General features: G+C 43.0%; 1 protein-coding gene and 1 pseudogene across 1 annotated transcript in view; both read left to right on the forward strand.

Moving 5' to 3' along the window:
- Positions 1 to 12,178, forward strand: part of Nsf (N-ethylmaleimide sensitive factor, vesicle fusing ATPase) — a 133,728-nt gene that overhangs the window by 67,930 nt on the left and 53,620 nt on the right. Inside the window, exon 9 of the mRNA XM_021176539.2 lies at positions 4,322 to 4,521. Coding sequence (XP_021032198.1) covers positions 4,322 to 4,521 — 200 coding nt within the window. The remainder of the gene's footprint in view (positions 1 to 4,321; positions 4,522 to 12,178) is intronic.
- Positions 7,220 to 7,695, forward strand: LOC110304883 (CDGSH iron-sulfur domain-containing protein 1 pseudogene; annotated as a pseudogene).

A 12,178-nucleotide genomic window follows, 5' to 3' on the forward strand; every position in this document is an offset into this window, starting at 1 on the left:
TCTCTCTAAAGACCAGGATGGCTTTGAACTCACAGAGCTCTTCCCCCTGCCTCTGCTTCCCAAGTGCTGGGATTAAAAGAGTTTGGCACCACACCTAGCTTATCTCACACTTTTGGTTGGGAAGTTAGGTAAAATACATTGACTTTAAATGAATGTGGCGCTGTTATTTACTCCATGATGGTAATCTTTAAGATGCAGATTGTGTGTGGGGGGAGGGGGGGAATGCCCAGGAAAGCTTGAGGTTCTTATGTCAGCTTAGGTGAAATTTGTGTTTAAGGAACTAAGAACGGCCACCTTGCCTAACATCCTTGTTAGTTATGCAGCTGTATACAACGGAGAGGCTCGTGCAGGATGACCGAGTCTCACTCCAAGCCAGCTTACAGCGGTACCGGTCTGCTTAGGCTCACTTCTCCCTTCCTCACATTCTTCCCATTTCTTTTGTTTTCCTTTTCCCCAAAACCTTTCTATGTTGCCCAGAACCCCTTTCTAGTCCCTTAGTTTTGATGGCTTGGCACACTCCTGATTTCCTTAGTTAACAGACTCCAGGAAATGTGGCCCAAGACTACTTCCCCAATTCCTTGACTAGTCTCAAAAGGAGATCCATCCTGACAAGGTCTCCAATATCCTGCCTGTAATGAGCTGGTTTCCTCCTGGCCACAAGCTCCTGGAATAACGACTCAGACTCAAAACATACTCACAGACACCTAGGTCATAGAGTTAGGTTCATATCCTGAATAGCTAATAACCCACTTATACTAATCTACATTCTGCCACGTGGCTGGTTACCTCTGCTCAGGTACCAAGTGTCTGTGCTCCTCACATCTTCCCCACCCCCACCCCCATGACTCTCCCCTCATAGTGCTCTATCCCTTTCTGCCTCTGGCCCCCTTAGTCTCTCTTCATGGTATCATTTCCTTCCCACTGCCCAAGCACAGCCCCTGTGCATCCCTCTAGGCCAGACTCAAGTTCTCTTTGTTTCTGGGTCTACTCCTCATTTTTCCAATATCACCTCAGCAAAATCAGTCTTTCTTGGGTATATGCCTAAGATGTTTCCTGCGTTTCACTGATACGTTAGGGTAGAGTCTAGATGCCCGCCTTCCGACTTTCCATGCAGGGAGGGACTGCTCTTTGCATGTCTCGTGTCCTTAACACCTCCCTCTGTGCTTCATCCCAGCAGGAACTTAATCCAGGTTTGTGCTGCATGGAATCAGTTGTTGTGATTCACTGAAAATTAGAGGCCAGTGCTGATTTAATAAGTCAGGAAAGGCTGTAATGATAGTAATAGCAAGGTCTCACTTCCGCTTAGTCACACAACCGAGTCTCTAGGTAGAGTCATCTTGTCAGTGCGTATTTCTTTGATATGCTAGAAAGGATTCTCGCCCCGATACCGGCTTGAAGCCACTAAGACACCCTGTCGATGTCTCTCCGACTGTATTGTCATTTCAAAAATTATATATGATGCGTCTCATAAGCGCACACGTCAGCTTTTTCTCTTAATTTTCATGGCAATATTTTGTGAACTATTTATAAGATCTGAGTTAGTTTAATTCAAACCACATTAAACTAAGCATTTTTCACTTACAAAAGCAGAATTGCAAAGTTCAGATTCTACTCTTCATGAGCAGTTTGTTTTGATAATCAGAAAGGGCTTAGACACTGCGAATAGGCCGACATGCACACACACACACACACACACACACACAGGCCGGCACACACACACAATCTTTTACAGATTTAAATTATTTCAGTAGTGAGACCCATAAATTAAAGGGTTCAAGTAATTTTGAAAAACAGATTCTTCTCCCTCAGACTCTGCATTTTGGAGAAAAGAAATCTAGAATTTACCTGTTTGCCCCACCCCCACCCCCCACTTCTTTTTTGAGTGCATGCTATGTTTGGGCTAAACATTCTGCTGGGTCAGTTGTGATTCAAGATCAATAAAACAGTATTTCCCCTTAAACAGCATGCCACCTCTGAGAGAAGGTAGATAAACAAATGACTGAAATATAAACCTCTGAGATGAGAAGGGGAGCCTCCTCCTTTGAGAGCCATGGTTGAGGTTAGGGATGGATGTGCCAGCCAGCCACTGTGGCTGGTGAAGCAGAGAGCTGCCGGGAGGTCACAACTGATAGATAATCTCTTTTTTAAATATGTGGAGTGGGAATCTAGGTCATCTGCAAGAGTTAGAGGCATGAGGTAGCTCTTGAGAAGAACTGAGTATTTCAATAATTCATAAGGAGAATTAGAAAAGAGATAACAAAGGCGAGAAAGAGAGGCGTGTGAGAGCATGAGAGTAAAGCAGAGCCCCACGCTCGTGCACAAGCCGAGCTGAAATTGGATAGTGTGGGGGAGGAGGCGCCGCCGTCAGTCAGCACACGGCTGTAATTTGCTCCAGCTCTGCTCTATGGCCATATTGTGCTCAGGGCTCACAGGGCAGGGATAACAGAAGAGCCTTTCCAAGAAAGTAGGGCCTAGCCTGGGAGGGGTCTCCTTAAGAGGAGATTGACAAACTTGGAGAGAGTCTAGCTGAGATGAGGATAGGCCTTGACTCTGGGTCCTCTGCAAACCTTGCTGCTCTGCTCTTGCTCCTCCTCCTCCTCTTGCTCTTCATGTTTATCTTTCTTTATTTTTATGCATATGAGGGTTTTGCCTACATGTATGTAGGTGGGTGTACCATGTGCATGCCTGAAGAGGGCATTGAGTCCCCTGGAACTGGAGTTACAGACCGTTGTGAGCTGCCACGAGGGCACAGGCATCTGAACCCAGATCCTCTAGAGGAGAAGCCAGTGCTGTTAACCACTGAGCCCCTCGCTCGGCTTCTTGCACTTCAGTCAGCTGCATATGGTCTGTGCACATGGTCAAATGGTAACTGCTGGCTTGAAGAGGAAGATTAAGAGTAAGGTTCCAAAGCCTGGTTGTCCTGAAGACTTGGATATGGGCTGTGACTGGTGGAACTAACCTCCAGGAGAAGAGCCAGCCTTACCCATAATGCAGTATAAACCTTCTGCTCGAGGGCTGGGCCAAAGGTCAAAGACATTATACTGCCTATGGTTCTTGGGCAGAGCTTTACTCTGTGATGAAAAAGGATGCCTTTATGAGTTTCACTGAAGTTCTCTTTCTGCCTGCAAGCTTAACCAGGAGTGCAGATCTGGTTTTCCAGAAATTTTAACGTGTCTTTTCTCGACATAATGATGTTACCTTTGGATGTCACTGGCAACCCCAAAGCTCTTCCTCTTCCTCAGAGTCTTGCTTCTGGCAGCGGTAGTCGTGTTGTGTGATTTCTTCCACTTGTTGTCAGTGGTACCATTGTACTTTCCCCCTTACAGAGAGAATCTTTAAGACTCTAATTTCAGATAAGGACAAGTCGTTTTCTCAAGAGCACCCTGTGTGTTGCATTTCCAGTTTCTTCACCTGCAGGTACGAGAGTAACACTGAAGTCTAGTACTTAGTCACTGCACAGAGTGCTGCGTCAGTGTAGCGTAAAGAAACCATGGACTATAGCAGTGACATGGTGAAGGTCAGTGTCCCCAGAAGAGTGAAGAAAAGTCACAGGTCATCTTCATCTTAAGAAATGGAACAGACAGTCCTATAGAGTAGCCCAGAGACACTCTGGGGAGCCCAGATCATCAGTCTTGCTAATTTGGCTTGTTAGTGGCAAGTAATTGAAAACTATTTTTGAAACTTCATTTCCGTCTGGGTGGCCCTAAAAAGTCATACCCACTTGTCAAGTGACATTTGTCACTGAAGACATCTATCCTTACTTGTAAAATTGTTGCCATCAATCTAGACCATGGACCTCTCCTGTGTCCAGCCAGCCAGCCCAGGCACCCCTGCTGCTTCTCCAAGTTTGTTTCTATTCGTTGACATGTTACCTTGTAACTAAGATGTAGTTCTCAGAGCCTGCTGTACTGTAATAGATGCATTTTCCACTAGAATTTCTCCAAGGCAGACTTTCCTCCTGATCGCAAGAGACAAGAAAGCAAGTAATAATTCCTGGTTAGATATTAGGTCAAAGAGACACTTCAGGGTAAAAGTGCTCATTCTAAGTGATAAAGAGTATCTCAAAAATCAGTAACTTGCAGCTTCCCTCCTCCCTTCAAATATAGCAGCATAGAGGCCTGGTTTCTGGGTTTTCTGTTTAAAACAACATAAGAGGCTTGACTCTTCCATCCTTGTCTACTGACAGCACTTGGACATTACTGTGTGTAAGTGACATGGGTGGTCTATTCTAAGGGGCATGTGAAGAAGGCAGGCCTTCCTTCAGATGTCCTCCACGATTGCAGTGAGCTGGTGTGTAAGACTGTCTCTTCTTCCTTTTTAGGTTGCAAACATGTTAAAGGCATCCTGTTATACGGACCCCCTGGTTGTGGTAAAACTCTCTTGGCTCGACAGATTGGCAAGATGCTGAATGCGAGAGAGCCCAAGGTGGTCAATGGGCCAGAAATCCTTAACAAGTATGTGGGAGAATCGGAGGCTAACATTCGTAAACTCTTTGCTGATGCCGAAGAGGAGCAAAGGAGGGTATGTGGACATAAGACTAACTTACTGAAAATGTAGTATGGCTCACATGAAGAGTGATATGGAGCTCACTTGTTGCTGTGATCTTTAGTTTGAAACAACTTGCAGCTAAAATACAGTTGCTATCAATAATTATATGCGGAATTTCCCTGGAGTAGTAGCTCTCAACCTTCCTGTCTTAGTCAGGGTTTCTAGTCCTGCACAAACATCATGACCAAGAAGCAAGCTGGGGAGGAAAGGGTTTATTCAGCTTACACTTCTATACAGCTGTTTATCACCAAAGGAAGTCAGGGCTGGAACTGAAGCAGGTCAGGAAGCAGGAACTGATGCAGAGGCCATGGAGGGATGTTACTTACTGGCTTGCTCAGCTTGCTTGCTTATAGAACCCAAGACTACCAGCCCAGGGATGACACCACCCACAATGGGCTGCGCCCTCCCACCCTTGATCACTAATTGAGAAAATGCCTCACAGCTGGATCTCATGGAAGCATTTTCTCAAGGGAGGCTCGTTTCTCTGTAATAACTCCAGCTTGTGTCAAGTTGGCACACAAAACCAGCCAGTACACTTCCTAACACTGTAACCGTTTAATGTAGCCTCTCATGATGTGATGAACCCCCAACCACAAAATTATTTTCATTGCTGCTTCATAACTATAATTTTGCTATGTTATGACTTGTAGTGTAATATCTGTGTTTTCTGATGGTCTTAGGTGACCTATGTGAAAGGGGTCATTCAACCTCCCGTAGGGGTTGTGACCCACAGCTTGAGAGCCCGGGCCCTAGAGGTTATATGGGGTTAACATGGTTTGAAATGCTACTATACAATGTTCAAAAACAGACCTTGAATACACTTCCAAGTGATGCTTTTGGACCACTTTGTTTCCAAACACTTAAGCTCAGTTTGTCTTTGGGAAAGGAGGGAAGTTAAGTCCATGAATAGACTGTAGGCATTTTCTGTGTCAAATTCCACATGAAGTAGAATCCCTTCAGCACCCAGAATCAGCTTGGTTGTAGATTCGTATCTTTTAAATTACAGCATTACCAATTATTCCCATCTATAATGACATGGAGGAATGGGGACGTTATTTGGAGCTCCAGAGACCGTATTCACACTGACTGTAGGTTTAAAAACTCAAAAGCTGGGAGGCTGGAGAGATGGCTCAGTGGTTAAGAGCACTTACTGTTCTTCCAGAGGACCCAGGTTCAATTCCCAGTGTTCATATATAGCAGCTCATAGTTATCCATAACTCCAACTTCAAGTATTCTGATGTCCTCTTCTGCTCTCCTGTGGTACCAGGCACACATATACACTTAAATACATGTAAGCAACGTATTCATACACATAATATAAAAGAAGTAAGTAAAAAAAAAAAACAAAAAACCAAAAAAAAAAAAAAACCTCAAAAGCTGGATTTGGGCCTTAGGTGGGGAAAATTATTTGAAAACCAGACCAAGTTTCTTAACTGTGACAGCTGTTTCATATGTCATCTTGACTGGGTCATAAGTTGCCCAGATGTTTAACTGTACACCCTGGGTATATTTGTAAAAATGTTTCTGGGTAAAACTAACTTTGAATAGGTAAGCTGAATAAAGTGGATTGTCCTCACAGTGTGAGCAGAACTCATCCAGTCAGAGGCCACCTGGCTTCTTCTAAACAGAAACAAAGGAGCTAGAAGCCACAGAATGACATTTTAAGAGCCTGAGAGAAAAATCAAGTTTTTAAAATTTTCATGAGATATAGGGGTGCAGTTCCATGGTGGAGCACTGTTCAGTCCCCAGCGCTGCAAAAATAAATGACTGAATCTCTCGTTCACTTTAGCATCTGAATGAAGTTCTGTGTCCTACTGTGAAGTGGTTGAGGAGGGTTCTTCTCTGTTGATTTTTTGTTTTTTCCACATATGGCCAAGAATGACGTCAGGGGGATTCGTACATCATTTGTCACATAACTGCAGCATCCTTCCTCTTACAGTGGTTGCCATTGCAACCACCTTGAACTCAGGTGGAAATAATTGCTGATGCTGTGATTTCAAAGATGGTGAAATAGCTTAATACATCTCAGAGTTAAGAAAAAGTCTGGTGGCCGGGCGTGGTGGCGCACGCCTTTAATCCCAGCACTCGGGAGGCAGAGGCAGGCGGATTTCTGAGTTCAAGGCCAGCCTGGTCTACAAAGTGAGCTCCAGGACAGCCAGGGCTACACAGAGAAACCCTGTCTCGAAAAGCAAAAAAAAAAGAAAAAGAAAAAGTCTGGTGGATGTATGTGGTGAAGGAATGGTAAAATGAGCTTGAGTGTATTTTAAGAATTGATTTTTCTTTTCTTTGGAAACTTAGAAAAAAGAAAAAGCATGAGACAGCAGTCCCTATAAATAGTTGCAACTGCTTTAAAAAAACAAACAAAAACAAAACAAAACAAACTAAAGAAGTAAAACACTCTAATGGGCCCTGATAGTTACACACTAAACAAAGAGGAGTTGAAACGCCATCTAGAGAAACAGCTCATAAAAGCTCACTGGTGAGAGTTTCCTTGTAACTGCGAAGATAACTTACTTTGGTACTGTTTTTAAACTCAGTCAGTTTAAACATGAGACTACTAACGATGAAACTGCATTAGCAGTCTTGCCCGAGTCTCTGCGGTCCCCACGGTCCCCGCGGTCCCCAGTGCTTGCTCGAGAGGTCCTGCCACGGCCCTCCTGCTGCCCGCGCCATGGGCCTCAGCTCCAACTCTGCTGTGCGAGTTGAGTGGATCGCTGGCACAGCCGCTCTGGGTTACCTGGCTTACAAGAAGTTCTACGCTAAAGAGAATATCGCACCAAAGCTCTGGTGAATCTTCAAATCCAGAAAGACAACCCGAAGGTGGTGCATGCCTTCGACATGGAGGATCTGGGGGATAAGACCGTGTATTGCTGATGCTGGAGGTCTTAAAGAGTTCCCCTTCTGTGATGGGGCTCACATAAAGCACAACGAAGAGACTGGAGACAATGTGGGACCTCTGATCATCAGGAAAAAGGAAACCTAATGGACAGTTGCGTGGCTGCACCCAGTGTGTTGTGATGTCACCTGATGACTTAGGTAGAATGGCACCCAACCCACCGTCTGATTGGCCTCCCCGGTTCTAGATGTGGTTGATCCCTGCAAATCACAGCTCTCATATCCATGGCATCGGCCTTGCTACTGAAACATTGTGGTGCACGTTTGTTGAAAGAAGAAGAAAGGCTAAACCAACCTCGTGCTATAGTGGGTTATTTTGGTCTTGTAAGGATCCGTTCCTTTAAAATAATGGTCTTGGAATAGAGTTGTATCTTGAGGTTAAAATATTAAATTATTCTAAAATCAAAAGAAAGAAGGAAGGAAAGAAAGGAAAGGAAGGAAGGAAGAAAGGAAGGAAGGAAAAGAAAGAAAGAAAAGAGAAAAGAAAAGAAAAGAAAAGAAAAGAAAAGAAAAGAAAAGAAAAGAAAAGAAACTGCATTAGCAAAGAATTTCTAAGCCGGGCTTGGTGGCGCATGCCTTTAATCCCAGCACTTGGGAGGCAGAGGCAGGTGGATTTCTGAGTTCGAGGCCAGCCTGGTCTACAGAGTGAGTTCCAGGACAGCTATACAGAAAACCATGTCTCGAAAAACAACAACAACAACAAAAAAAAAAAAAAAGAATTTCTAGATAGAAATTAGTCATACTCGGTCTCTTCTGTCACATCCAGGCACGACCAGCTAATGACCCCATGGAGGGTAATGTGGGTTACATAATAAAGAAAAGGCGCCTCTCTGTGACTCTCAACACCTGGCCAAAAGAGATGAATACTTCCATATAGGTCAACTAGATAAATTTAGAGCAGCCATCAGCCCTGTGTCTATGGGAAAGATGGCAAATGGTAGAAGCAGAGAGAGACAGGAGCCAGTATGTTGAAGAGGGTTGCACTGTGGAGTCCAATCCTTTGGCACACGTTAACTGATGTCGCCGTTATATTAATCTGCGAATCTGACTCCTAATTCACTATACTGTGAGCTTGCCTTAAACTGACATGCTGTGAAACTTGATGTTATTGTGCTGATTAAATGGGGAGAGGGTGCTGCTGGCAGGACCCAAGTCTGTAAGCTCTGAAAAGGCCGGAATGGTACCGATGTGCTTAGCACAGAGCACCCCTGTAGTCAGCAAAAAAGCATCTTGCAGTCTTTGGCATCCTTCTTGACTCGTGGATAGAAGGGTTAGGTGTAGATGGAGATGTGATACCACACGGCTCAGGGCACCAGACAAACATGCTGGCACTGCAGCTCCTTTCTGCTTCTTGTCCATGAATGTTTATGTTGACATGTTTTTATATTTCAGACAAGGTCTCACTATATAGACCAGAGTAAACTGGACACTTAGAGATCCACCTGCTTCTGCCTCCTGTGTTTAGCCAGGCTATGAATACCTTTTGAAAATGAAAAATCCTACAGTTTCCCAGTCACGAACAATAGTGTCCTGGCTTTGCACTGAGTTAACTATAGCTCTATGTAGTATTCTCTGGCAAAGTTTGAAGTTCCAGTTTTTCTGCCAGTTGATCAATGAACAGTTTTTGGGTATGGGGCTTTTTGTTGTTGTTGTTGTTGTTTTTACAAGTCTAAGTACCATTTGACATTAGACAAATGTATAATATATATTCATTATATACAGTGACACTGAGAAATGAAAAAATTATAAATTTAATTTAATTTTTAAAATTTTTATGGAAGGAGAATAATTTTGATTGTTTAGAGAAAAAAAACTTAAATTCCAAGAACTTTGAAGAACACCTGGGTATCATTTCAATATAGAATCGGGCTGAAGAACAAGCAGCTCTTTACATGTGAGAACAGGAGTGCCCTAAGGCATTTTATCTGTTGGATGAGTATCCAGCAATTTTGACTTTTTCTCTTCTACCATATACTTTTATGAATTTGTGGAACTACCACTAAAGTTGGGATGTAACGTTAGTATTCCCTCAGTTTATTTATTTACAGATTTAATGTAATTCTTTTTTTTTTTTTAAAGATTTATTTAGTATCACACATAAGTACACTGTAGCTGTCTTCGAACACACCAGAAGAGGGCACCAGATCTCATTATGGGTGGTTGTGAGCCACCATGTGGTTGCTGGGATTTGAACTCAGGACCTTCAGAAGAACAGTCAGTGCTCTTAACCGCTGAGCCATCTCTCCAGCCCGATTTAATGTAATTCTAATTAATGCTTGGATTTGTTTTCTTTCATCCTTGGTGTGTTGACAAGCGTGCCTTGAGTGTACATGCCAGAGGTCACAGTTGGCACCTAACTCTACTATTCTCCCTTTTATTTTTTTTAAGACAAATTTTCTCAGTGAACCCATGGCTGCCGTTCGGCTAGATTTGCTACCAAGCCCCCAGGCTCTGCCGTCACTGCCCACCTAACTCCGGGGTTTCAGGTGCACACTACTGACCACTTTTACATGGGTGCTGGAGATCAATTTTTACAATTACACATCAATAGACTTAATTAAAAAGCATGTTTATAAACCAATAAAAGAAACACATGGGAGGCTTATCAAATATAAAAGAAAAATTAGCAATGGTAAAAATATATAATGTATGTTTTTGGATGTTGAGTCTAGTCTTGTGAGCTGAGCCATCTCTTCCACTCAAATATATATAATTCATAAAATGTGCCAGCACCTTCAGTAATTAGAAAGATGTGATTTAGAAGCAGAAAATCAGCTCCGTTAAAACCAACGACCGAAGCATGCACAGAAAGACAGTAGTATTGATTTGTCCATTGGCAATTGGTTTTTAGTGGTTTTTTATTTTCCTTATTTGTGAGACTATATCAAGATAGGCACAGCCATGCATTGTGGGAGGTGCTGAGGATGTGACCCTAGATTTATCCCCAGCACTACAAAATAGCAAGAGACAAAATTTTGTAGAAAAGCATTTGACGCTCTGTTTTAAGGTCTTTAAAATATTCAGTATACCATTTAACCTAACAGTTGTGTTTAGGAAGTAATTATGTATTTTGTCAAGGATTTAGGTAAAAAAAATTACATTGCAGCCAAATATATAATTAGAAATATATAATTATAAATAATTAAATATCTAACAGAAAGGAATTAGAGCACATGGACTAAGAGAGCTACTAATAATCATATTGTAGTTCTAGAAGAGGAAATAAGGTAATAGCTAGGCTGGAAAAACAAGCCAGCCTAAGATGCTGCAGAGCAGTCTGTGGGATTCTGTTTTGGTTAGCTGCCTTTAGTGCTCATGAGCTCTTTCTGTTTCCATGTTTTCCCACATTTCTTCTACTATGTTAGTTTGCAGTTAGCAAGAGTGGGAGATTTTGGAGTAGTCATCCCTAAAAGCCTTTATCAACCCCCGCCCCTCAGGTGTCAGGGAGCTGGAGAGAAAGAGTGTAAGGGCCAGAGTAGCGGATGACTCCAAGGGAACCTCTTCCAGACCCAGTAGGACTGGTGCACATATGAATTCAGAGACCATGGCAGCATGCACAAGACCTACTCAAGTTGAAACCCGATAAAACTGCAGCCGGGAGAGAAGAAAGAGGCCACAGAGTCCCACCCCTAAATGAGAAGCTATTTGCAGTTGAAGCAATCTATCAGTTTACTGCAGTGGACTGTCACTGGATATAGTAGCCACACTGCAGAGCAGGCCCCATGTGCAGGAATGGTTAGTCTAACGTGAAGTAGACCCCATGACTTGTTTTTTGTTTTTATTTTGTGTGTACATGTAGTTTTTGTCTTGGCATTTTTGCCTTATTGGTTTTGGGTTTGTTGTTGTTGTTGGCTTGTTTTGACTTGTTTCTTTCTCTTTTTTTTGGTATTGTTTTTGTTTTGAGAGAGAGAACAAATGTGAAGTTGGACGGATAGGGAGGTGGAGAGAATCTGGTTGGGATTGGGGGGCGGGGAGAACATGATCAAAGTATTTTACAGGAAGACAATTTTAATAAATAAAAGCAAAATATTTTACTTAAAAAAACAATTAAGAACAAATAGCCATTTGGACTTCTTTCAAAGAACAATAAGTATTCAAGAGAAGACAAAGTATGACGAGCTCCCATTTGCTTAACTTACTGTTTTTATTGATTATTTGGAAATTTCACAATCACACTTCCCAGTCCTCCCAGGTCCACTCCACCCCACCCTTGTGACCTCCCCCAAAACAAAAGGAGAAAAAAAAATATACCAAGTTCAGTTTGTATTGCTCTTATACTCACTGGAGCATGGTCAAACTCAGTGGCCAGCCCCTTAAAAATGAGACCCACTACCACCAAAAGCCACAGACTGGAACAAGCTGCATACATTTCAGCAGCCTTATCACAGTCTTTGAGAGTTCTCTTCAATGCCTTCCTTTCTAGGCTGTACAGATAGGAGAGGAGGTGGAAGAGAAGTTGTCTCAGAAGCCTTCTGTGCCTCTCATTCTCAACTGTGAGTCTGCAGTCATTGAGACCAATGAAAAGACGCTCTCTTGCCCTTTATAGTCAGCAGCAGCAAGGATCATAGACTTGCACATGGTTTCTGGCTACAGCACAGTACAGACCACAGATATCTCCATGGCCTTTGGTGGTAACATGGGCCATGGGCGTCAACAATGCCCTTGGCTGAAATTCAGTCCATCGGCACCATCATGGCTCTTGGCAGCAGCGCAGGCCACGGATATCCACGTGGGC

This window comes from Mus caroli, unplaced genomic scaffold (assembly GCF_978045245.1).
Source record: "Mus caroli unplaced genomic scaffold, Mus_caroli_1 scaffold_13, whole genome shotgun sequence".
In the NCBI taxonomy this organism is placed as follows: domain Eukaryota; kingdom Metazoa; phylum Chordata; class Mammalia; order Rodentia; family Muridae; genus Mus; species Mus caroli.